Source organism: Stenella coeruleoalba (assembly GCF_951394435.1).
Source record: "Stenella coeruleoalba genome assembly, chromosome: 14".
Taxonomy (NCBI): Eukaryota; Metazoa; Chordata; class Mammalia; order Artiodactyla; family Delphinidae; genus Stenella; species Stenella coeruleoalba.
The window spans coordinates 88255789-88282704 of NC_137160.1; the positions used below are offsets into that span (position 1 = coordinate 88255789).

The 26916-nt window shown below is 52.6% G+C and overlaps 1 protein-coding gene across 3 annotated transcripts in view; it reads left to right on the forward strand.

Moving 5' to 3' along the window:
* The window catches only part of ADGRD1 (adhesion G protein-coupled receptor D1), a 144119-nt gene that overhangs the window by 79816 nt on the left and 37387 nt on the right, over positions 1 to 26916 (forward strand). For all 3 annotated transcript variants that reach the window (XM_079941918.1, XM_079941916.1, XM_079941917.1), the window contains 2 exons: positions 12098 to 12171; positions 16021 to 16144. In XM_079941918.1, coding sequence (XP_079798044.1) covers positions 12098 to 12171; positions 16021 to 16144 — 198 coding nt within the window. The remainder of the gene's footprint in view (positions 1 to 12097; positions 12172 to 16020; positions 16145 to 26916) is intronic.

Below are 26916 nucleotides of genomic sequence, written 5' to 3' on the forward strand. Positions count from 1 at the left end.
TCTTAACATTTCTCCACCAATAGGGAGCTACTTAAAGGGAGAGAGGGGGTTCTCTTTTCCAGGGTGTCTGGGACAATGAAATGACACTCACCCAAGGAGGGGTTCAGGCTTGTTTTAAAGAATGTTTCCAAGCTCATGTCTCACCCCACCTTTTTAAATTAAATGGTTTATGTTGAGGTCTTCTCCTCCACATGCTACAGAAATCACAACTTTCTTAGCCCTTCCCAGTGAGCTCTGATCTGAGAACCTCCAGACTACTCCGGCAGGTATCAGGAGAGGAGGGGTTCCCAAGAGCAGAGCCAAGGGAGGCCGCTGCCCACACCACACCCTGGAAAAGCTTCGCCTGTAAGTGCTGCACTGCAGTGGTGGCCCCCGCCCCAGGCGCTCACCCTCCATCTCTGGCAGCTCTGAGCCTGCATCACAGCCGCTGGCTCGGGGGCTGGAGGAGGACGGGCTGCGGCTGTGGCCGCAGGAGGGCCTGAGACTGCACAGAGCTCAGCCCCCGCAGGGCCAGGACCCTGAGCCGTCCTGGGGGCTCCTGCCCGGCCTCCAGCCGCTCCACCGACGGCCGTGGTCACCCCTCATTCACGTCTCTGAGCCGTCTCGTCTGCGCCTGGACTCAGCGCACCTTCCGTTGGGGCAGGAGCGCTGCTCTCCCTGTGGACGGAGTGACCGCCCCTGTTCATGGCCATCGAGGACCCACAGGAGCTTCCAGGGCTTTCCTGGGGGTGATGGAGAGTGTTCACCCCCTCCCTCCTCCAGGGCCCGACGGGCTTCTCTTTCAGTGAATGGTCAGGAGCGAAAATGCACCGATTAGCTTAGACCCAGCTCATGCGGAGCTGCTGAGAGAGAGGGAGAGCGGACAGACCCCCCGGAGTGAAATCAGGTGAAACTGAGGTTCGCAGGAAGAGGCTCCGAGCGGCCAAAATGGTGCAGGCTGAGGGCACCGCCTTCCTTGGCGGCTTTAAGTCAAGGAAGATGGCTTCATGAGCTCTTCAGGGATCATAGGAGCTCTGAAGGGGCAAGGACCCAGGGGAAGGACGTCAGTAGCCAGACCGGCCAGCGGTCTGCTGATCCTGCCAGAATGCCGTCAGCGCAGTGCATCCGAGACCCGGTGCCCAGGCCCCTCGGCCCCTGTCTACAGCATAGAACGCATCTGGGGGACTCAGCCGGCCACAGGGTCCCCTCACGTGCACAGAGCCTGGGGCTGTTCTCTCTCGGATCCGGGCACTGAGACCCCACCCCCCATCATGTGCTCGTTTTCCAAAGCGTCATTTCCAGTCTTGCTTGTATTTTCTTTCCTGACGACCTTCATGGGACCGGCACTGTCACGGCGGAACCAAGGATGTCACCGAGCGGTCACCGTGCTCGCGGCCGTGTGTCAGCTCCTTCTCTGTCCTTGTCCTGTGCTCTCACATTTGCATCCTCCTTTTGGCCATATGTACACCATGACGGATGATGAGCGTTTTGTTTTTTTTCTTGGAAGCACTTCTGTGTTCAGTGCTGCTGAATTCTGCTGGTCTGCTCTGCCAGTGCAGGAAGATACATACCTTTAAGTAGAAGCTTTTCCATAGAAGCAAACCTAGTGGTTTGGAAAAAAATCTCACATGGTTTTTGTACCCTGAGGATGACAGGTGTTCATTTCACAAGTAATTGGCCACGTTCATATCTCAGGGCCTTTGGGACCTGGCTTACAAAATCATCTTCTATGAACTGTTCACACTGAGATCTGTAATTCTGTCCACTGAAATGCAGATGTTGTCTGGCAGAGATGGGGAGTCAGTGGAATGATTATTTCCCTGTGGATATCAACCAGTTTTGCCAGTTTTGTATCTGTTAAGCAGGTTCACTTCAGCATTCCCGGTGGCCTCCTAGATGTCTGATTCTTTGCATTTTTCTTTGAAGAGATACTAACATCTTAGCGGTTGCTTCAGTCATTAATGAGTTAGATAATATAGTTAATAGGTGTTCATTTTATATCTGAGTAGTCTTTTAATATGTGAGAAGAGAATTTCAAGGGAAAAGCTTTATATATTCTCTATTGCCTTAAGAAAAGGATTTTTTTTTTTTTTTTTTTTGCATGTGTGAGTTTAAGGCCTGGGGAAATTTGGGTTAAACTATCTTGTATATGAGCTAATAAAATAGAGTAACAAGCAGGAAAACGGGAAGCAAAGATGACTCACGGGAACACGTATCACAGAACACTCTGGGGAGGGTTCACTGAGCACATCTTTCATTCGACTGTTCTAGAATGCAAGTCGTGGGCTTCTAAATTCCTACTTTCTTTTCTAAGAAAAATTGCTCATCATTCACGGAAAATAACATCATTTTTAATGTGGTTTGTAAGAGGGTTCAAGACCACAAACAGGATTTATTATTATTAGCGGCCACAGAACCAGGCTGTAAAACAGATCAGAATTTTATAACCTTTAAACCCATCTCATTATTTGCAGAGAAATAAAAGTATTCGACTCCCTGGGGCCTTCTGATGTGACTCCCAGGGGTATACCTCTAATTGAAATTTCCTGATTATCTGCAAATCCTAAAAATTTATTTCGAGAGTTCTGCTTTATAGTTTGTGTTATGGAAATACTATTTTTTCCCTCCCACCTGAGGATACTGATATACATGGGGAAGGTTTTTTTTTTAAATTTAATTAATTAATTTATTAATTTTTAGCTGCTTTGGGTCTTCGTTGCTGTGCGCGGGCTTTCTCTAATTGCGGCAAGCAGGGGCTACTCTTCATTGCGGTGCATGGGCTTCTCATTGCGGTGGCTTCTCTTGTTGTGGAGCACGGGCCCTAGGCACACGGGCTTCAGTAGTTGTGGCTCACGGGCTCTAGAGCGCAGGCTCAGTAGTTGTGGCGCACGGGCTTAGTTGCTCCGCGGCATGTGGGATCTTCCCGGACCAGGGCTCGAACCCGTGTCGCAGGCATTGGCAGGCGGATTCTTAAGCACTGAGCCACCAGGGAAGTCCAGCATTTACCTGTTTTGATCGCAGACTCTTTTCAGAGATACATTAAAAGTTATAGCTGAGTTTATACTCCCAGAATTTTCGGGCTGTAGGTGACATTGGAAGTAAGAGCCAGTGTGGACGATTGATTTAGGGATCACTGCCCTTCCTTTTCCCTTCGTGGAGAACATCTTCAGGGCGGGAAGGAAAGGCAGTGAGTTCATTTGGGGACGATCAAACCGATCAATATTGAAGCCCTATTTTAAGTCTAGCTTCTTTTTTTCCCCCTTTCTTATATCACAGTTCAGATAACATTAAAGTCTGTGAAACGTCTTTGAAAAATTCAAACCAGGTGTCCAGGGTAAAAATTTATAACACAAATATTCCACGACTAAGAGGCATCTGGGAAGAGAAATATTCCAGAAGGAGACCTGAAGGTAAAAGCTGACCGCTTTTTTTTTTTTTTAGATTCTATATATGTGTTAGCATACGGCATTTGCTTTTCTCTTTCTGACTTACTTCGCTCTGTATGACAGACTCTAGGTCCATCCACCTCACTACAAATAACTCAATTTCGTTTCTTTTTATGGCTGAGTAATATTCCATTGTATATATGGGCCACATCTTCTTTATACATTCATCTGTTGATGGACACTTAGGTTGCCGCCATGTCCTGGCTATTGTAAATAGAGCTGCAGTGAACATTGGGGTACATGACTCTTTTTGAATTGTGGTTTTCTCAGGGTATATGCCCAGGAGTGGGATTGCTGGGTCGTATGATAGCTCTTTTTGTAGTATTTTAAGGAACCTCCATACTGTTCTCCATAGTGGCTGTATCAATTTACATTCCCACCAACAGTGCAAGCAGGTTCCCTTTTCTCCACACCCTCTCCAGCATTTATTGTTTTTAGCTTTTTTGATGATGGCCATTCTGACTGGTGTGAGGTGATACCTCACTGTAGTTTTGATTTGCATTTCTCTAATGATTAATGATATTGAGCATTCTTTCATGTATTTGTTGGCGATCTGCATAGGTTCTGAAGAACCTAGTGGCAGGACAGCAATAAAGATGCAGAGAATGGACTTGATGACATGGGGAGGGGGAAGGGTAAGCTGTGACAAAGTGAGAGAGTGGCATGGACATATATACACTACCAAGCATAAAATAGCTAGCTAGTGGGAAGCAGCCGCATAGCACAGGGAGATCAGCTCGGTGCTCTGTGACCACCTAGAGGGGTGGGATAGGGAGGGTGGGAGGGAGAGAGATGCAAGAGGGAAGAGATGTGGGAACATATGTATATGTATAACTGATTCACTTTGTTATAAAGCAGAAACTAACATGCCATTGTAAAGCAATTATACTCCAGTAAAGATGTTAAAAAAAAAAACTGACCGCTTTGCTGTGCGTGGGGACGGACTCTGATGGGGGCCGGAAGGCTGTGGATGGACCCTGTGTGGAGCGATCGTTTCCCTTGCTTCTGGCCCAGACCACACAAGAGATACTTGTGCTTTAAGTGGGAACAACACACACACCTCAGGATCCCAAAGGGATGTTAATACAGCAACCAGGGCCCCAGGCGGCAGAAGGAGGTCCTGGGAGGAAGTGAGGGGGCCTACACCCGGGTCTGCCGTGCACCTCGATGTGCTGGGTTTGCCTGGGACTCACGTGTGGTGACAAATAGTTGAGATCCGAGGCGCCGGGGAGGAGGAGAGGATAATTATGAGTTTTGGTTGTATTGTCCCTGACGAGGAGACCTGTGGTCCCCTGAACTGGCTTACCGCCTAATTCCACGTTCCTGTGCAGAATTCAGCTAATCAAAATGAAACTTAGATATTAAAATCCCTGGCTTAATGGTTGGGGACATTTTATCTCCTGCCCAAGTTGTGTTTCCTCCAGCTAGAAAGCTTGGTTTGATGATCGTTCATCTGATGCTGGTTTAACTCTCTAAAAAATTTTTATTTTGGAATAATGATAGATTCACAAGAACATCACTGAAATCAAGATACAGAACCACCTTACCACCCAAAACATCTCTGGTTGCACTTGCATACGTAACTCCTGGCAACCAACGATGTTTCCCATCCTTATGATTTTGTCATGTTGAAAAGGGTATATGATAGGATCATACAGACCTTGCCTTTTGAAATTGGCTTTTTTCATTCAACCTAATGCCCGTGAGATCCGTACAAGCTGTCACGTGTGTCGCTAGTTCAAACCGTTTTTGCTGGGTAGTCATCCAGGGTCTGGATAAATTGCGGTGTGTTTAGCCAGTCACCCACTGAGGGGTGTTTTGGTTGTTTCCAATTTTTGACAATTACGAGTAAAGCTGTTATGAAGAATTGTGTACAGGTTTTTGTGTGGAAATAGTTTCTCTTTCTCTGGGGTAAATGCCCAGGAGTGCAATTGCAGGGTCATGGGATAAGTATTTTCAATATTTCTTAAAACTTCCAAACGCTTTTGCAGAGGGGCTGTACCGTTTCATGTTCCCACCAGCGATGTACGAGCGATTTAGTTTCTCTGCATCTTTGCCCGTGTTTGGTTCAGTCGTCTTTTATTTTAGTTGTTCTCGTTGTGGTCTGAATTTGAATTTCCCTGAGGGTTAGTGATGTTGAAGATCTTGTCTTCTGCTTCTTGGCCGTCTGTGTATCCTCTTCAGGGAAATGTCTCTTCACGTCCTTTCCCCTTTTTCTAACGGGATTCTTTGTTTTATTTTTACAGTTGAGTTTTGAGAATCCTTTGTATGTTCTGGATATGACTCCTCTGTCAGATACGTGGTTTGTAAATGTTTTCTCCTAATCTGTGGCTCATCTTTTTATCCTCTTAATAGGGTCTTTCACAGAGTGTGAGGTTTTTAGTTTTTATGAAGCCCAATTTATTTACTTTTCAATTTTATGGAATGTATTTCCTACACTGGCGTCATAGCTGAGTACCCTTCAATGGACTGTAGGTCCTGAAGATTTTTTTTCTATGTTACCATCTAAAAGTTTTACAGTCTTATGTTTAACATTCACTGTAGGATCTATTTTCAGTGAATTTTTTGTAAGGTGTGAGATTTAGGTTGGCTTATTGATTGATGGTCCTATGGATGTCCAGTGGCTCTGGCATTATTTGGTGAAAGAACCATCCTTCCTTCATTAAATTATTTTTGATTCTTTGTCAAACGTCAGTTGACTGGACTTGTGTGGGCTGTCTCTGGGTCTCTACTCTGTTCCACTGATCTATTTGCTGGCGGTCAGGATGTGTCTTTGTAACTCATTTTCTTTCTGAAAATTCACCCCGTATTAGGACAATGTTGTTATCTTAGACTTGCGGGCACGTACAGAATGTATTTTATGAGTCACTATAACAAAAGTAATGGCACTTATATTTTTATCGAGCATGTTTTCTCATGGGAGGAGATGATTCCAGGAAAATGAGGATCTTATGTTTTCCCTAGAAAAGACATTTTTGCTAGTTTAATGAATTTGTCCTAATTCAGACAAATCCCAAGGTGTCCTCCACCCTCCCCTCTTGGATTAGGAAGGAGAGGGCATTGAGGGTCTCCTTTGGGAGTTAAACCCTCCAGGGTCAAGGTGCCCCTCTTAGGTACAGCTGGCCTGGCACTGGGGTCTGTGAGCCGCTGTTCCCTGGAGGACTTTCTGTGGTTATCTTGAGCGGGGAATCAGGGGGCAAGGGCTGAAGTGGGATTAAACGTTAGGAATCTGAGGCCAGGACGGGTGCCCTGGTCCTGTTTAAACAAAACTGGAAGCAAATCTGTGTGGCGACCCCAGACTCACGAGAGAGCTGTAAATAGATAAGATGTCTGGCATCAAACAGTCCCACGTGTGTGGCTCAACACGAGACTTTCCGGGTTTTTTTTGTTTTTTTTCCTTTGCGGTACGCAGGCCTCTCACTGTTGTGGCCTCTCCCGTTGCGGAGCACAGGCTCCGGACGCGCAGGCTCAGCGGCCACGGCTCACGGGCCCAGCCGCTCTGCAGCATGTGGGATCTTCCCGGACCGGGGTACGAACCCGTGTCCCCTGCATCGGCAGGTGGACTCTCAACCACTGCGCCACCAGGGAAGCCCAAGATTTTCGTTTTTTAAAAAACAAGAATCTGTGCAGCCCATTCCTGTGAAATGGGGAAGGAGCTTATGGAAAGAGCCCCGACCTGCGGGCTGACAGGCGCTCACGGCCGCCCTCATCCTCACGCATTCCTGCCTCTTTCTGCTTCTGTTTTCTGCTCCCCGCTCCGCCTTCTCTGGGACCCACCTCTCTGCTCTGAGACTCCGCCACGGGGACGATTTGAAAACACTTTCTGTTCAGTTCTGCGGCCGGCTGTTCTAATTCCAGATCCCCATGTAAGTTCACAGGTGTTTTTTCTTTGCTTTTTGCTGGAAGCATCGGAGCAATTTCCTCTCTGCGTGTTTCCCTCACCCGCCAGGCAGGTTTACACACCGAATATAAACCGTGAGCGTAAAAGTCAGGAGTCTGCAGGCCCCGTTCCTCTCAAACTGGAGCCGTGAGGTTTAACAGAGGAGAGAGGGCCTGGGGAACCACGGGCGATCACAGTTAGAATTGAATTCCCTTCTGGCACCGGACCCACCCCTGCGCCCAGCACCCCGCAGGGACAGGGAAGGCGGGGAAACCCGAGTTCCCCGCACGTGTGGACCCCGCGTTCCCCGGCTCTGGACGGGTCCTCGGTGGGCGTCTCTGACCCGGACCCGGTGGCCGTGCCGCTGTATCCCGTGCAGATGGTGCTGGGGTGGTGAGGGCATGGAGCCGCAAAGCCCCTGGGAGCCCCTTCTCTGTGAGGTCAAAGGTCTCAGCATCTCACCCTGTCTGACCTTTCACCCTCAGCACTTGGGCCAGCTCAGCCCAGCAGGCTGCCCGGGTCTCCCTTTCCAGAGGTGAATCTCAGATGTCTCCTTCATGGGGCCCTGCCCTGCCCCCGTCCTGCCAGAGGCTAAGATGCTGGAGTCTGTCTTAGCATCTTCAGGAGGGACTGCCTGTGATTCTGTGGGAGAGAGAAGCGCCCCAAGATGCCAGAGGAGGCTGAGGCTGGATGCACGGTGTCCCCCGTCAGCCCCACTCGACATTACCTCTGTGATTCTTGCCTCCCCTAAAGGTGGGACGTTTCAACCATGCGGAGTCCTGGCCCCAGGCTTGTGAGGTGAGCCTGGCTGGAGGGGAGGGTGCCGACAGCCGTGCGCAGCTGCCCACAGCTATGAGGGGGGCACTTGGGCCCTTCCATTGCTTTACTAAGGGTCAAAATTAAGGGCTGTGGACACATCTGTGTTTTGCTTGGGACAGAGATAGGCAAGTAGCTTTCCGGCCAATGTATAAGTTAAACTATATACAGTCAGCCCTCCGTATCTGAGGGTTCCATATCCACAGATTCAACTAACCTCGGATGGAAAATATTCAGAAAAAAATTCCAGAAATTTCCAAAAAGCAAAATATCAACTTACCATGCACTGACAACTGTTTACATAGCGTTTGCATTGTGTTAGGTGTTATACGTAATCTAGAGATGACAGAGTATACAGGAGGATGTGTAGGTTATATGCAAAAACGACACCACCTTTTATACAGCACTTGAGCACCTGTGGACTTTGGTATCCTCGGGGCTCCTGGAACGAATCCCCCATGGCTACCGAGGGATGATTATACTGGCCTAAAAAGCAAGCACATTTCTGAACAAGGAACATTCACAGGCTGTTGTCGGGTAGATTTTCTCCTCTCCTGATGTGTGTCTCTCAGAAGCAGACCTCTTGCTGTACTGGCAGCAGACAGTGCATCCTCGATTAGTCCCATTTGCTTCTCCCCAGATGGGAAGACCTTATGGCTGTTGGCAGAAGTCTCAGATCCCGTAGGAGAGATTCCGCAGGGCCCGTGTAGCCCTTCCCCATGGGATGTGCTTAGGTGGACACGTCTGGTGAAGAGTCAGGGCTTCCCTGTGGACCACAGGGCTCCACAGGGTCCTCGGCCTCAGGACCCAGGAGGGGTTCAAGGGGGATGCTACTCGCCCACCCCACCCTGATGGGGCACCCCACCTCCTGGGCCCCGGGGTGACTGGCTGGGATGTCGCCCAGGCACTCGGGAGGCTGATGGGCGGACGGCGCCTCCCACACCTCTGGGAAGGTGGGCCGTGACCTGGAAGCCTCGCCCTCCTTTCTCTGGCAGCGCCGTGGCCGGTGTGTTCACACCGTCCAGTGGTGTTCCTGGGAACCGTTTAGGTCTCCTTCCCTGGAGATGTGCTGAGAGCCTTTGTTCCATTTCAGCTGCAAACTTCAAACACAGAACGAGGGGATCTGCTTTTTCCATCACAGGCGCGGAGCCGGGAGGAACCCAGACAGAGGCAGGAGTTTCCCGTCTTGGGTGTGATCCTGGCCCCAGACCCCGGTCTGCCCTCCACCTGCCGACCACACAGGCGCTTGGCTCGTGGGTCGTGCCTGATTTTTAAACTCCCCTTGAAGAGTGATTTAGATCCAGAGTCAGAGGGTCAGGACTTCGGCCTCTGTGCCGCTCCCACGTGGAAGTGCTTCCCTGCGCTCAGAGCAGGGCTGGCGATGAGAGGAGGGGTGACCCTTCTTCCTGGGGGAGCTTCCGGGCCTCTGATGACGCGGGCGCCTGGCTGCTGCCCCCTTCTAGTGCCGCTGCCGTCACATTTCATTACTTTGCACAAGCGTCACACATAGTTTAAACAAATGGGACCTAGTTAAACTGAAAAGCTTTTGCACAGCAAAGGAAGCCGTGACAAAACGAAAAGACAACCTACTGAATGGGAAAAGATATCTGCAAATGATACAACCGATAAGGGGTTAATATCCAACATATATTACAGAAGCAGCTCGTATAACTCAACGTCAGACAAACAAACAACCTGATTTAAAAATGGGCAGAAAAACTGAATAGACATTTTTCCAAAGAGCAGATGCAGATGGCAGCAGGCACGTGAAAAGATGCTCAACATCACGAATTCAGGAAAATGCAAATCAGAACCACAGTGAGATATCACCTCACACCCGTCAGAATGGCTATCGTCAAAAGGAACACAGATAACAAATGAGCGTGTGGAGAAAAGGGAACCCTCCTACACTGTTGGCGGGAATGGAAACTGATACAGCCACTGTGGAGAACAGTATGGAGATTCCTTAAAAAACTAAAAATAGAACTACCATATGACCCAGCAATCCCACTCCTGGGTCTATAGCTGAAAAAAAACCAAAAATAAAAACACTAATTTGAAAAGATACATACACCCCAATGTTCATAGCAGCACTATTTACGATCGTCAAGGTATGGAAGTACCTAAGCGTCCATCAAAAGATGAATGGATAAGGAAGATGTGTTCCATATATACAATGGAATACTACTCAGCCATAAAAAGAATGAAAATTTGCCATTTGCAATAACATGGATGGACTTGGAGGGCATTGTGCTAAGTGAAATAAGTCAGACAGAGAAAGACACATACTCTCTGATGTCACTTATATATGGAATCTAAAAAATACAACAAACTAGTGAATACAACAAGGAAGAAACAGAGTCACAGATACAGAGAACAAACTAGCGGTTACCAGTGCGGAGAGGGAAGTGGGGAGGGTCAATATAGGGGTAGAGGGAGAAAAAAAGGGGGAAAAACGGCACATAGCAGTGTCCTGGAGGGTCTGGTCCTGCCCGGGGCCAAGGAAGCCTCGCTGAGACTGGGCAGGGGTCACCAGCAGGTTCTTACGTGTATTTTCGATTCTGTGGGGTTTGCACATCGCACACTGCAGTTCCCCTGCTAATGACCTTCTGTGGCTCTGAATGGCTGCAGCCACAGGGCTGTCTGGGACTGAGCGTGAGGGTCACAGCAGGCTGAGACACGAGGAGGGGGCAGAATAGGCAGCCTCTGTCCAGCTTCTAGTGGTTCTCAGGTTCAGGTGCCTCACCTGAAGGGCTTGTGAAAATCCAGAGGCCGTCCTCACCCCCAGAGTTTCTGATTCTGTGCTGGGGCCCAGGGGTGGCCTGGGGTGATGCTGAGGCTGCTGTGAGGACCACTCTTTGAAAACCGTCCTCAGCATTGAACGTGGGATGGGGTGCCAGCCGGGGTGGCCCAGGTGGCATGTGGATGAGGTCAGGCGGCTCGGACACAGCCTAAAAACAGGGTGAGGAAAAGGGAGGCTGAACCTTCTTAGGGTTTCTCCCGTGGACTTCCTTGAGCCTTTGGTTGTGTTGCTCCCTGAGCTTCCTTATAGGGTTTGAGGCTCAGGTAAGCTCAGCTCCCTGAGTACCAGGCCCCTGTCTCCTGAACCAGTGGGTGCTCAGCGAGAGGATGCCCCTGTCGGTTTCTGACCCACGCGTTCTCCTGCAGCCCAGCCCGGTGGTTGCGTGTCCGGGGACATCAGATAAGAGGTTCTTGAACTATTGATTGGGAGTCGATTAGATACCATTGAGCCCAGTCTCCTGTGGTGCCGCTGGCTTCCCAAGCTCCCTGGCAAGATTCCTGGACGAGTCTTTGCATCTCGTTGAGGCAGAGCAGCTGCTGCCAGGTGCCCTGAGCTGGCATCCCGGAAAAGCCCAGGGACGAGCGAGAATCCTAGGAACAGGGTCATTGATGGAACTGTTCACTTATTCGTTCTTTTGTCCATTGGTTCAATAAATACTTAGTAAGCGCCTGCTGCGTGCCAGACACTAGGGTAGGCACCAGGGTACAGCAGTAAACGAGATAGCTCACTGTGTGCATGCTCTAGAGAGGAAGACAGCCCACAAATAAATAAGTAAATACATAATGTGCTGCATGGAGATCAGTGCTATGAAGAAACGCGGTAAGAGGAATGGGCAGGTTGGTATTGCTTTGAGTGAGCCGGCAGGGTCTCCTGAGGAGAAGGCCGGGAGGGTGGGAGCCACGGCGTTGTCTTGGGGGAGAGCTTTGTAGAGGGAGGACACAGCAAGTGCAAAGGCCCTGAGGCGGCAGCCCTGGCGAAGGAGAGCCGGGAGAGAGATGGGGCCGGGTGACCCGCCCTCTCCGACCACAAGGGTTGCGACGGGAGGTCAAGGGCTTTGTGTATTGCCAGCCCCGTGGGGTCTTGTGGGCTGTGAGGGTGCGGCTCTCACAGCAGTGTTGGCAGCTCGGCTTCTCCGGCTGGATCATGAGGCGTGTCCATCCTCTGTCATTTCAGACTCAAAGGCAGTACATCGAGACTACCAATGAGAGCAACCGGATCTTCCTGTATTGCGCCTTCCTGGACTTCAGGTACTATCTGCGTGGGAGGGTCCCGGGGCGAGAAGGGAGCAGAGGAGGGGCGGGAGGGGGCCCAGGGTGTCCATGCTCGGTCACACGCCTGTCCAGGTTATGATCTACTTTTATTTTGTTGCTTCTTATACTCTCTTTTTCTTACTCCAGTTGGATTTTTGTGTGTATTTTTTTTTAACATCTTTATTGGAGTATAATTGCTTTGCAATGGTGTGTTAGTTTCTGCTGTATAACAAAGTGAACCAGCTATACATATACACATATCCCCATATCTCCTCCCCATTGCATCTCCCGCCCACCCTCCCTATCCCGCCCCCCTAGTGTGTATTTGTGTGTATTTTTGGTACCATTTTATCTCTCCTATTGACCTCTGGTGTATACTTCCTTTTAATTTTTTGTAGTGGTTGCCCTGGGGCTTAGAGTATATATCTTTAATTCATCCATGTCTACCTTCCAATAATATTTTATACCACCACACATGTATTTCTGAGACATTACAACAATCTTTTCACAATTCTTCTTGCCCATCCTTTGCACTATTCTTGTTGTACATTTTACCTTTACAGATGCCAGAAACACACAATACATTGCTAGGATTTTTGCTTTAGAAAGTTAGTTATCCTCTAAAGCAATTCAGATCAAGAAAATAATAACTGCATATTTCCCTTCATTTTTTCCATCTCCAGCTATTTCATTTCTTTGCGTAGGTCACAGTTTCCGTCTGGTATATTCCTGTAACTTTTCTTGTAGTGTGAGTCTGCTGGCAGGAAGTTCAGCGGACTTTTATTTTTGAAAGATATTCTCACTGAGCTTAGAATTCTGGGTCGCTTTTTTTCCCTAGACTTACACTCTAACAAATGATAGAAGCAATATATCAAAACATTATTCTTTTAAAAAAGAAAACATTATAAGAAGAGCATATGTCCCATTGGACCTTTAGATCTTATCCTGATCTCTCCTCTTGCCTGTAGTAGCCACAGTGGGGAGATTTTTGTGTGTATTTTTTGATAATTTATGCATGTTTTATATTTATGTTCTTGGGAAATGTATGGTGTTGTTTAGTTCCATGTTTCTTGCATCATTCCACCATCCTTATTTTGTGTTCTGCCCACATCTCTTTTCACTGATACGTAGTATTTTTTTCATATTTATATACACACATTCCATTTATGCTCGTGAAAGAACAGTTTTCTGCTCAGATGCCAGCTTCCTAGGTCACAGGGTAAGACACGTATTTTCCTGTTATTTGCTATCTCCTGACCTGGCTGCCATGGCAGATCTATTTACTCACAAGTCGGGGAACCAGGCTTCTTGTTTCCACGGGTTCCCTGGGATGTGGGTCTTCACAGGCACACAGAGGGGATGCCACGCGGGGCTCAGCTCCCCTGGTTAATGAAGACATCGTCACGGCTTCGTGGCTCCATTTGGGAAAATGTGACTTTCACGGTTTTTAATTCGCAGTCACTCTTGGCGCCAGCAGAGGGGACACGTTCCACCCTAGGACCACGCTCCCTGAATTCGTGCCCGCTACTTCTCAGGTCACCCTCTAATTCAAGTGTGGCCTTCATACATTCCATGGACAAAGGTCACATACAGCCCAGCAGCCGGTGTCGCTTGTTCTCGAGGGCCGGGGACAGGTTAGCCCTAACAGGTGGCAGGGCGGGGCAGGACGTGCCCATCTTTAAGGGCCTTTGATCCTGATGTTACTGGGGGGTTGCTCCTGAAAACTGGTAGGTTCGAGTGGTGCTGGCTGTGCTCTCTGGTCTCTGCTAAATGCTCCCTACCTCACTCATCACAAACGCTGCCTCTGAAGCCGCTGTCCCCGAGCCTCGGCCCTCAGGCTCAGCGCCACCCCTTAGCCTCCTCCAGACGACCCTTCCCACCTCTCCCTCGGGTTCCACGCTGCCCAAGCTCACCGAGAGCTACAACCGCACAGCATCCTCACAGGGACACCCTCTGCCTCAGGGATGAAAATAAAGATGCCGCTAGTGTGTGCTTTGTTCACAGAACTCCGCAGGAGCGCGGCAGGACTGTGTTTATCCATCCCCCCTCTGGGACGGCCACCTTTCTCGTCCGCGGCTGACATTGCCGTGAAAACGGAACGTACAGCAAAGAGAAACTAGAGCCTTTAAATGTCTCCAGCTTTATAAAAGCTTTCCCCAGGGGCCCCTGCCTTTGGCCGAAGCAAAGATTTGTCTTTGCTGATCACTCAAAGTTGCAATTTCTGGGAAGAACCGTTTAAGCATCCTTTTTGTGAATTTGAAACTATAGAGAGATACAGGGAAGAAAATTGTAGTCGCTCATATTCTCACCGCAAGAGTGAACCACAGTTAACATTTGTGCATTTTTGCTTCATGTCATTTTTGTCTAGGTTTATACTTTAAGAAATAAAGCAAGTAATACGTCAAAACATTATCCTTTAAAAAATTATAAAAAAGTAAATATGTAAAAGACTTTTACATCTTATCCTGGTCTCTTGCCCTCTCTGTGGGGATTTTCTCAATAATTTATCTATAATTTATGGTTATGTTCATAGAAAATATACGATCTTCTTGCGTGTCACGCCCTTGCATCATTACTATTGCATTCAACGTTGTATATGAAGTTTCTGTGTTTTATCCGTATGGATACATGCTGCTTTTGACTGATGTATACACCCGACCAAATTTTATCCAGGTCCCCGAGGTGGACATTAGGGAACTTTAAAATGTTCTCTAGTGTCACGCATCATTCAGTAAATACCCCAGACACATCCCTGTGCACAGAGCTCGGAATTCTCTAGAAGTGGGTTTGCTGGGTTGCAGGACCCGCACACTTCACGCTTTCTAGATTTTATTGAAGTACAGTTGATTTACAATGTTGTGTTAATTTCTTCTGTACAGCAAAGTGATTCAGTTATAGATATATATATTCTTTTCCATTATGTTTTGTCACAAGATACTGAATATAGTTCCCTGTGCTATACAGTAGGGCCTTGTTGTTTATCCATTCTATATATAATAGCTTGCATCTACTAATCCCAAACTCCCAATCCATCCTTCCCCCAACTCCCCTCCCCCTTGGCAACCACAAGTCTGTCCTCTAGGTCTGTGAGTCTGTTTCTGTTTCATAGATATGTTCATTTGTGTTGTATTTTAGATTCCACATATAAGTGATATATGGTATTGGTCTCTGTCTTTCTGACTTAACTTCGCTTAGTATGATAATCTCTAGCTGCATCCATGTTGCTGCAAATGGCATTATTTCATTCATTTTTGTGGCTGAGTAATATTCCATTGTATATACGTGCCACATCTCCCTTATCCATTCCTCTGTCGCTGGACACTTAGGTTACTTCCATGTCTTGGCTACTGTGAACAGTGCTGCTCTGAACATTGGGATGCGTGGATCTTTCTGAATTATAGTTTTGTCTGGGTATATGCCAGCAAAGGAAACCATCAACAAAATGAAAAGACAACCTACGGAATGGGAGAGAACATTTGCAAATGATGCAACTGATGAGGGCTTAATTTCCAAAACATACAAAGGGCCCATACAACTCGATAACAACAACAACAACAATCAAAAAATGGTCAGAAAATCTACATAGACATTTCTCCAAAGAAGACATACAGGTGGCCAGTAGACACTCCATGTTTATTGGCTGCTGGACCAGGTGTTCTGCAAAGTGATTGGGCCAGAGTGGTTATGCCGCTTTCCCCTCCCGGGAGGAAAGAGGTGCTGTTTCGTGGGCCCTGATCAACGCCAGAAACACCCTAGCCTCCTCAGCCTGGTGGTGAGGACGCTGTCTCAGCCCACGGGCCAAGGGTGGGCTTTGCTTCCCGCTGACGGTTCCTCCTGTGTCCTCAGCTCTGGAGAAGGCATCTGGTCGAACCAGGGCTGCGCTCTCGCCGAGGGGAACCTCAGCTACTCTGTCTGCCGCTGCACACACCTCACCAACTTCGCCATCCTGATGCAGGTGGTACCGCTGGAGGTAAGCGCCAGGTGGGGAGGGCTCTTGGACTGCGAAGAGGTGCCCCCTCTCCGTCAGCCTGCAGTGGGGGCCGGGTGGCAGGTCTTCGTTGTCAGCGCCGGGGGCTTCAGCCGCAGCAGGGCAGACGGGAGCCTGCACAGGTAGGGAGGCCCGGTGGTTGGGGACCCCCACGAGGCTCCGCTTCTTTGCAGAAGCTCCTGTGCTCCAGGTTTCCTCAGCCAGCACCTGAGCAGACCCTGGGTCCCTCTCGAGGATGCACGTGCCGCCCAGGAGGTGGTCATGGCCGCGTTTTCTGTCTTGGTCACTGGGCTGTGAGACCCTCCCTGTGCCATGGGCATGTCCAGCAGAGTGAGGTCCTCGGCTGTAAGCAGTGTGCCTGGATGTCCAGAGAAAGTGTTACCAGTGGTGGCATACAGCTGCATCTATGTCCAGGGTGGCCACACCGTGTCCTCGGAGCACTTCTGCTGTGAGCCAGGAGACCCTGGGCTGCAGATGGGGCCCTGGACCTGTTTCTGAGGGACCTGACTTCCAGCCCCAGCGGGAGTGAGCCCTGAGGTGGGGGACGGGATTTCTGACCACCCCCTGCGTCCTTCTCTCCAAACGGGGCCAGGACGTCTATCCTCAGGTTAAGGATGGAAGAGGCCCCTCCTGGTTGGGTTTCTCTGCTTCAGAATATTTCATCTTTATTGCCTACTAGGCTTGGTCAGCACTAAGAGCTAGAGATTAACTTCTGTGGTTCAAGGGAGGCCTAGCTTGTAAGAGAAGACAGAGTGATCTTTAAAAATGCAGATGTGGGGCTTCCCTGGTGGCGCAGTGGTTAAGAACCCACCTGCCAATGCAGGGGACACGGGTTCGAGCCCTGGTCCGGGAAGATCCCACGTGCCGCGGAACAACTAAGCCCATGCACCACAACTACTGAGGCCTGCGCTCTAGAGCCCGCGAGCCACAACTACTGAGCCCTCGAGCCACAACTACTGAGCCCGTGTGCCGCAACTCCTGAAGGCTGAGCACCTAGAGCCCGTGCTCCGCAATAAGAGAAGCCACCGCAATGAGAAACCCACGCACCTCAACGAAGAGTAGCCCCCGCTCGCCGCAACTAGAGGAAGCCCGCGTGCAGCAACGAACACCCAATGCAGCCAAAATAAATAAATAACTTACAAAAATGCAGACGCCCCGTGGTAGGATCCTCTGAGCCATGCTCAGCCCCTGACACCTGAGCGTGACGACTTCCTTGGCTTCTGAGGCCCACGGAGAAAACTGAATTTCCTGGCGGGGGTGGGAAAGCAGGGAGTCGACGGGGCTTCTCCTAGGATCTCCTAAGACGCAGGGCGGCTCGGGCACCTGAGACAAGCTTGGCTTCATCCCACACTGGTTTTGGAGACTGAAGGTTTTTCACGACTGTGAATCTCTGGCTGCTCTTGAAGATCTGTGGTGATGCTGGGCCAGAGCTCTCACCTGAGGCAGTGGGGCTGCAGCTGGGCAGGGCCTTTCTCCTCCTGTGTCAGTGGAGCTGAGTCTTCCAGCCGCTCGGCACACCGGCCAGTTGTCAGGAGGATGCTCTGACCTCCCCACTCCCGTGTGCCTGAGGGAAGGGAGGTGGCGGCTGACGGGCAATAAGATGCCCCGGGCCGGCTGAGTCTCCAGTTGCTGTATGACCTGCTCTGGCAAACCCGCCACCCGTCACGCGGCCCCGCCCTCTCAGGGTACATCCACTCTCAGGGTCTGTCTGTTTATGAACGGACTCTGTTCTCCTGAGTGTTGTAGCCCAGGCACTGCACACACTGGGCGTCAGGAAGTATTTGATGAGCCCGTGATTGCATCGGTTTTGTTAGGGAAGGTGTGGTTCTTATAGCAACACCCAGACTGCAAGCAGTATTTACCTAAGGGTTGGTTCCTTATCCACCATCATTCGACAGACAGATACCTATCGGGTGTATCGCCAGGCCCAGAGGTTCATTTGTAAACAAGAAAAACCATGCGTTTCTGCTTTGGAGTAGTTTATATTCGAGTGGGAAAGACAGAGCATAAACAAATGAGGGGGTGAATCAGTAAGTTCAAAGAGCAGTAAGTGTAGGAAGAACCTTGGAGGGAGCGATGGAGGAGACGGCAGGTGGGGAGGGGGACGCCTTCGGGGAGTGTGATCTGGGGGGTTGTCTCCGAGGAAGTGACATTTGAATGGCCAGCAGAGTCTTGTCTCTAGAAGGCCTGGGAGAGGAGTATTCCAGGCTGAGAAGAGCGAGTGCAGAGGGCAGGAGGGCTGATGAGGTTGGCGTATTGCGGGTGGAAGGTGGTGAGCAGGGCGCTCTTTCCATTGCAAAGCGTATCGTGGATTTTACAAGCAGACTGTGGATTACTTATGGGGACTCAGGAGAGGAGTTCCTGGCGATCCCTAGGAGGACATGGGGGCTGCTCCGCCCCCCAATCCCGCGAACTCCCCGCACGGACACACGCAACACTGTCGATCTGAACAGATGACCCCCTCTGCTCTGCTCGTGAGGAAGCTTCAAGCGAGGGTGAGGTGAGCAGACTTGACTTCTCAGCAACGCCATCAGACGGAGTCGCCAGGAGTTGCTAGGTTACTCCTGGGAAAACTGACGACGCGTGAAATGAAGCCCAGCTTTTAGTTTCAGAGCAGGCAGTCCTGTCGTAGACTTGAGGGGTGCAAGCCCACCTGTCCGCCCAGCGCACCTGTTGTCCAGACAGGTGTGACCCCCCACAAACAGTCCCGGTGGGAGCGTTTTCTTGAAGGTGTGACCTTTCGGGGGCAGTTGAGTGACTGCCACCTCCTCCCTTTTCGTTTCCATCCCTCACACGTGCTCGGTCAAAGCCCTTTCTCAGGGCTTCCCTGGCAGATCGGCTTCCAATGCAGGGGATGCGGGCTCCCTCCCCGGTCAGGGAACTAAGATCCCACCTGCCACGGAGCCACAACTACTGATCTTGTGCACCTCAGCAAAAGAGACCGCGTGCGGCAAACTACAGAGCCCACGCACTCTGGAGCCCGCGCGCCACAACCAGAGAGAGAAAACCCACACGGCACAACTAGAGAGAAGCCTGTGCGCCGCAACGAAAGATCCCGCATGCCGAAACTAAGACCCGACGCAGCCAAAAAAACAGAAAAAAACACCTTTCTCTCGTTGACCTGCAGCTCTCTGATCCTAAGTCGGGGCGCACACTGGGTTGTGAACAGTTGGTAGCCGGGGAGATCAGTGCGGTGGGCCGTTGCTAGTGATTTAAAGAAGAATGAAATGAGATGACAACATAGCAGAGTGCACTGAAGTCGGGAGAGTAAGCCCCTGTTTGTGAGGCCTGAGCATCGGCTCCCCTGACTGCACGGGACGTCCGCTCTACTGGCCCGTCCACTCAGTTGCTTCCTCTGCCACCCTTGCTTATCCTAGTCCACGGGTCCTGACACCACTCATATCTCCTGGCACATCAGGCCCTGGCAGATGAGAAGCACGGCCTCTGTGAGGCTCACCCTCCGCCTCCGTCCTCCACCCGGGGCCCCCTTCTCCTCCCTCCTGCCCGGGCCTCGGCCCTTGTGGCTCCGTCTGCAACCTTCTGGTGTCACAGGGGAGAGTTCAGCCACTCACATTAGCCCCCGGCAAAGGCACCGCCCTGCCGCCACGCAGAGCCTGTGTCAGTAGTGCCCGGAGGTCTGAGTGGTCCTGTGACCAAGCCCCCTCCTTGTCCTGTGACAAGTGGAGAAAATGAAGCCCAGAGGGCGAGGTGGCCCAGCCTGTGGTCTCTCGTCCATCCATCAGTGAATTGTTGAGTTCCAGGTGACCCCTAGGCTTTCTAGGCGTTATTCTGGGAAAATGCAGTGCTCAAGGTCCTGAGTGCGGACGGAGACGCGGCCTGTGAGGGCAAACGTGGGAGGGGCAGGCCGGAAGACAGAGGTGGCCCTGCAGCGCCTCCTGAGCGGGGGGTGACGGGTAGAGACCCCGCGGGGTGCGGGGGAGCCATGCAGACGCAGATGGAAGGGCGTCCGGGCAGAGGGGCCGTGGGTGTGAGGCCTGAGCACGAACGGCAAGGAGGCTGGTGCAGCTCCCAGGACACGTGCTGGGGAGCTTCAGACCCAAATGCCCAGGGCGCCGAGAGGCCGCAGGAGCGACGGGGGTGGAGGCCATCGCGGAGGGTGTGGGTGTGGTGCACTGAGAGCCCCTGCCCGCTGACGGGGCAGCCGCTGCGCGTGCGGACTGGAGCTGCTCCCTCTTTGATTGAGAAAGGCTGGAGATGGGTTTTGTGCAAAACCTCTTGATTTTTAGGTGTGTCATCAGTTATCCCTTCTAGGCCACGTGTGAGAGGTGTATCCGTGGCCTGGGCCAGTCCGATGTCCGCAGCCCAGCAGCCTGAACCCCATGTGCTTAGGGACCGTCGGGTCTTGTGAAAACGCTGATCTAGGTTCCTCAGGTCTGGGTGGTTCCCTGCCCACAGGGCCCAGGCGGTGCCCAGGCACTGCTGGCCCCAGACCTCTCTCTGAATAGACCCTAGAGTCAGGCACCTTGTCTGTCAAAGTCCCGTGAAAGTGGCTGGGCCGGTGGTTACAGATTTGAAGGGCGAGTTAGGGTTAGTCTGATTCCCGACGTGTGCTCTGTAGCAGGTGATGGGACCTCGGCTGGGGGTCTGAAGGGGGGAGTGGGACAGATGGCCCTCCAGGAAGTAAGATGCAGAGGACACTGGGGAGACTGCCTCTTGGGAGAGCAGTTCCAGGGACGCAGGAAACAAGACTTGTTCTACAGTGAGCTGCAGGCAGACCGAGAGCCAGAAGAAGGGCAGGTGCTCTGTCTGCAGGCGTGGCAGCTCTGGGGTCACTGGAGGTGGGCTGTGGTCCTGGGGGTCACAGAGCAGAGTGCCTGCTGGTGACAGTGAACACAGGAAAGGCACCGTTTTGGGGTCTCTTCCCTCCTTCTGGCCTCGCCATGCGGACCTCGCAGATGAGGGTTGGGGGACTTCCCCACGGTCACCTGGGGGCAGAGTCCGGACTTGAGCTCTGCCCTCCTGTGCAAAGCTCAGGCTGGTGGTCGCGCCCCAGGTTGGACCCTTTACCCACCGAGGACTAAACCCAGTTTCCTCTGTGACGTGGGTGGGCCTGTTGGGCAGTGGGAGTGGGCAGAGGGGCAAACGCTCAGCAGGAAGCTGTGCTTGTGCCTGTCGGTGGGGGAGGGGGCAGGAGAGGCGGCTCGGTCTAGGAAGCTGGACGACTGGGGTCACAGAGCATCTGTGATTACAGATCTGCCACCACTCAGTGGCAACACCAGATTTAGACACAGTGGGTGTGTTCATGGAAGCAAATCATATCTACTCATCGCCAGGAAAGGTCGATTTGAAAATGGTTTAAAATTAGCTGTGCTAAAAATGAACGTTTTCATGAACGTTAAAAAAAGCAACAAGGCGGTTATCACAGGTAGATGCCAGATCTGTGGGGCTTTTGGAGAATTAATGCAAACAGTACGAACGCCTTCACCTCCCTGATGGCATGTCGAGCCCGCGCCTTCCCGGGCTCCCGGGCAGGCTCTCTCCTCCGAGCCCGCGTTGCTTCTCCCTGCCCGTCTCTCCTGGCTCCCCTCCCACCCAGCTTCCGCCTCGGGGGTCTGCCCTTGGACCCCCGCCTCCCCGAGTGAGTCAAACAAGGGTGGGGAGAGACTGGACCGAGCCCCCCGCCTGTGTGTTACGCCCCTGGTGATGCATTTGTGTGGAATGACCTCAGATGAGAGAAGAATACGATTCGCAGCTTGGGGAGGCCGTTGCTGGGGTCAGAGAGCACACTGCTCGTGGCTCCTTCCCGGTGCCCAGCGTCTGGCGTGCGGCAGCCGCCGGCTGAACAAGTGTGTGCATGAGGTAGTCGGTTCCACACGGGAGAGCAGCTTGGAGAAATGCAGGAGCGCTCCCCCTGGATGCCCGAAAGCCCAGTGCATGCGGGTTTAGTCGGTAACCCTGACTCCCAGGCACAGGGACCAAAGGTGCACAAGAGGAGGCCGGCGGGCGCTAGAACCTCGCTCATCTCTGAGGACCGACCAGCAGCGGCCGCCGGGGACCGAGGAACAGAGGCTCCCGCTGCCCGGATGCTCTGGTGGGCTCTGCTCCAGGCAGGATCCGGGGCAGGGGGCAGGCGGGTATCACCCCGGGTTTCTTGTTGAAGCAGCAGTAACCGCAGTGGCTGCCTTATGAGTGGAGTTTATAGGTAGGAAGGGAAGTCAGAGCAGGCAAGATCAGGGGCTGCCCCCTGGCTCCCTCAAGGGCTCCTTGACAGCAGCCTGGGCCTGGACGTCTGTCCTGGGAGACGGCAGGAGCAGTGTGCCAGGACAGGTGCACCTGGGAAGGCTGGACCACAGGGGCCCCTTCACCTTCCCATCAGTCAGGGAGCCTGGGGCCGGGGGCCTGGCAGCCACAGGGAAGGAACTGTTTCCTGAGACAGAGTCACAGCCTGTGGTCTGCAGGCTGACTTTGGCCGGTGGACGTGTTTCAGTTAGCCCTTTAGTCAATATTTAATTTTTTTTAATTTATTTTATTGGACAAAATAACATTTTACAACGTTGTGTTAATTTCTGCTATACAGCAAAGTGATTCACATTCTTTTTCATATTCTTTTCCATTATGGTTTATCACAGGATATTAAATATAGTTCCCTGTGCTCTACAGTAGGACCTTGTTGTTTATCCATTCGAGATATAATAGTTTGCATCCACTAATCCCAACCTCCCACTCCATCCCTCCCCCACCCCCTTCCCCTTGGCAACCACAAGTCTGTTCTCTAGGTCTCTGTTTCTGTTTCATAGACAAGTTCATTTGTATAATATTTTAGATTCCACACATGAGTGATATCACATGGTATTTGTCTTTCTCTGTCTGACTTGTCCTAGCCATTATAAACAGTGCTGCAGTGAACACTGGTGTGCACGTATCTTTTCAAATTATAATCTTCTCCAGATATATGCCCAGTAGTGGGATTGCTGGGTCGTATGGTAGTTCTATTTTTAGTTTTTTCAGGACCCTTCATACTGTTCTCCATAGTGGCTGTATCAATTTCCATTCCCACCAACAGTGTACGAGGGTTCCTTTTTCTCCACACCCTCTCCAGCATTTGTTGTTTGTAGACTTTTTAAAATGATGGCCATTTTGCCATTTGTCAACATTTCAAAACTCAGAGATATTATCTAAAATTTTGGATTTCTGGTTTTCTTAAAAAGAAGAAGATCTGGCCACACAGAGCTTCCACTCCTGGCGGAGCAGCCCTGCTCCCTGCAGGTGGGGGTGTGCACTGCAGTTCTCCACAGTCCCCACCACTCCCTATCACCTCCCTCACCCTAACCCATTCATCATCATGTTCTCATTACTCTGCTTTTAGGAAGACAGTAAAATGCTTCTTGTTCTCTTCTCCGCTGGGAAAGTGACATACACACTAAGAGGAGCTGTTGGAAAAGGAAGGGCGATAAAGATGCCTCTTTCTGGAAGGATAGTTTCCCTTGTCCAGCATGTATGCACACTCCCGGCTGGCCTCCTGGATTTATATAAGCTGCCTCTCCGGAGGCACTGGCGTTTGTGGTCTCTGACTCAGAGGGGTCCGTGTCCTGAAGCAAACTCCAGGCTCTTCTGGGCATTTCTAAATCTAGCCGCTGGTGGGAAAGGAAGGGCACGGCTGGGGCACACCACGCCTTCCTGAGGCTGGAGCTGCAGTGCGGGGCTGGGAAGGGGGTGGTGTCCCGCCTTCATAGGAGCCCCTTCTCCATCTCTCAGGGCCCATGTCCAGTCTGGCTGATGGTTAGAGGACCCACCGGTGGCTGCCACACCCTCAGATTCTAGCTGCCAGGGAGGGGCGCAGGAGCCTAATTACAGGGCGGCCCTGGGGCTGGTGAAATGCCCCCGCTCTGAGCTGTATTTGTGGTCCTGGTGGGCGTATCGCAGACAGGCCAGGCCGGCATTTAGTCCGGTGCTGGCGAGGGCTTGATTCACCATCGGGAAGCAGGTTCTTTCCTCCAGGATCTCCAAGTGTGCCTGTCACTTAGGCAGCTTCTGATGAGTACCTCCTGTGTGTGGCTGTGTCCGCATCACTGGGGTGTGGCCAGCAGCGGCCCCACTCTGCTTCCCGGTCAGCTAGGCACTCAGTCCCTCCCCCAACACACCGCATGACCTTGAGCAAGGGCCCGCTCTGAGCGTTGGCTTCCCTGCCTGTGACGTGGGTGAGGACCCCCCTCCTCATGGAGCTGGGGGGGGGTCAGACACCTCCCAGCCCAAGTACTGAGCTCGGAGCACCCAGCCCCAGGCACCCGGCCTGACCGAGGCCGCGGTGATGTGAGCACCAGCACCCGCCTGGGATGTCCTGGCAGCGAGGAGCCTCATCAGAGAGGAGTAGGGAGGGGACTGGCATGGAGCGGGGCTGAGCCTGGGGACCACAGACCTCCCGCAGGCAGCATCAGAGCTCCGGCGGTGTCTCTCCTGCTTCTTTCATTCTTCCGGAGGACGGCAGGGCCCTGAGCCTCTAGGTGCGGAGTCAGGACTACTGTCTCCTTGTTGACGGGGGTCCTGCGGGAGGAGGGAGCTGAAAAGTCCCCTGTTTTGCCTTTATTCCCCCCCACCCAGGATGTAATGCCTCACCCTGTGCATCTGCACACGGAGGGGCCGGTCCTGAATGCCTTCCTCTTGCAGACCCAGAAAGGCCCCCGCATCACTCCTGTTCCCTGGTCCCTGCAGTTATGTAGGAAAGGGTAGCAGACAGGCTCCCGCTGGGTCCTGGACGGTCCTCTGGGCTCTGCCTTGCACCCCAGCTCTCTCCCTTCTGCTGATTCACCAGCCAAGCCCTTCTAGGCTGTGTTCGGACCAGGAACTTCCTCTTCCCACCCGCCATCCATGTCCACGGAGTGAATCTCACCAGCCTCTCCGGAGAGCCTGGGACGGTGCTGAGTGGGGCACTGGAGAGGTGCAGAGAGTGCCTTCCTTCCCCCCTCCTACCTCCCCTGCCCCTCCCATCTCTCTCCCTCCTGCCTCCCCCTCCCCTGCCCCTCCCATCTCTCTCTCTCTCCTCTCTCCCCCTCCCCTGCCCCTCCCATCTCTCTCCCTCCTGTCTCCCTCCAGGGCTTCCTAGGGCCCTTTCCCTGAGTCCTTGCCTTGCTGCCTCTCTGGGGTGGGCATGTTGGCTGAGCTCTGGGGCTGGGCCACTGCCTGCCATCCCCTGTCTCCCCCCTAGAGCCCCAGGCACGCAGGCATGCGACCACCTGGGACTGGTGGAAACAGGCTGAGGAGGTAGGAGCAGACATTAGGGTGCAGGAGACAGCAGCCTGGTGCGGTGGGGATATCAGCTTGGCCATGGGCCCGGCCCTGCTGTCCTGGGAACGGTGCCTCTCTGTGGGGTCAGGACTCCCCGCCGCCCCCCGCTGGCAAGTTTCATTATCCCCCAGGGTCCTCCCCCGAGACCCAGGCTGCTACTTCAGGGGAAAAGCAGCCACTGCTTCATTTCTCCTAGAATCTTCTGAGGAGCATCTGCTCTGGAGCTGTGATGGGGCTTGAGCTGCAGGGGAAGCTGACAGCGGGGTCCCCGAGGGGTCCTGTCTCAGGGCTGCCCTCAGGCTCGAGAGCTCCCTCCGTGGGGTTGGGGTGTGAGCATGGTGGCCAGGAGCGAGGATGCCGGGAATGAGCCAGGGTGGAGCTGGGGTGTCTCCATCCCGAGGATCCAAAGACTGATGTGCAGCCCCCCAGAGCAGGGGAGACAGGAGAGAGAGAGAGAGGCGAGGCAGGGGGGCCAAGGGCTCCCCAGTGCTTCGGGGTGGTCAGCTCCGGGCTGGAGGACTGAGTTGGGGATTGAAGTGTGTTATGACCCAGATCGGGTAGATTCCACATTGTTTGTCCTAAGCGTTATGGATCTCCGCATGGTGGTGGAAAAGGGCAAAGGGGAACCATCTTTGATAAGCTGCCGCCACCTGTGTCAGGGGGTGGGAAGCCCCACGGGAGCCCAAGGGCTCCTTGCCGGCCTGAGGTGAAGCCAGGGTCAGTTCCTTGGGGTGTGTTTGCTGTAAAGATGCTACAGCACGTGGGAAAAGTGCCACAACACAGAAGGCGGGGTTGAGCACGCCGGCCCCCCCCCACCCCGGGTCTCCCAGGGCCTCGCCCGGAGCGGCGGCGGCTGTGTCACCGCAGGCAGTCTCCGTGTCACCCGCTCTTCCTTCGGCACAGGGCTGCGTGCGGTAAAGACTGGTGCGCTTTTGAAAGACGTATCGGTGCGTGCTGGTGACCGTCCCGTCTCTGTCTCCGCGGACCTACCGCATTCATTTTCACCGCTGCGCACCTCGCCCCGCCCACCCCGTGATTTCTCTGCGGATCGACGTCAGGTGGCGACAGTCTGGCTGCTGCGGACAATAAGTATCTGTGTGCAGACGCCCTTCCCTCCACTGTGACAGGGGACGTGCTGGGTCAAGCCGCGCGAGGCTTCAACTTTTCACAGACGCTCGAAGCCACCGTTGATGGGGAGGGGTCTGCTCCAGCCCCGCCTCCGTGCAGAGAGTGTTGGGGTGACTGGTGTCCCCCGCAACAGAGGCTGTACGCGCTTTGCAGTCTCAGTGTTGAGTTACCGCCGTCCCACCCCCGTGTGTGAAGCTGGAGGTCACACAGCTTCCGGTTAGTGTCTTGGGGGCTGGGCTGCCCAGGGCTGGACGCAGGAGAGATCCGTTCCCCAGGACCCCAGTCTTGTCCAGGTCCCGGGCCTTTGCTCTCAGACGCACCCCTCCCCCGCTGGGCTCTGCCTCTCAGGGCTGACGGCTGCTGGCTGGCTTCCCAGGTCCCTG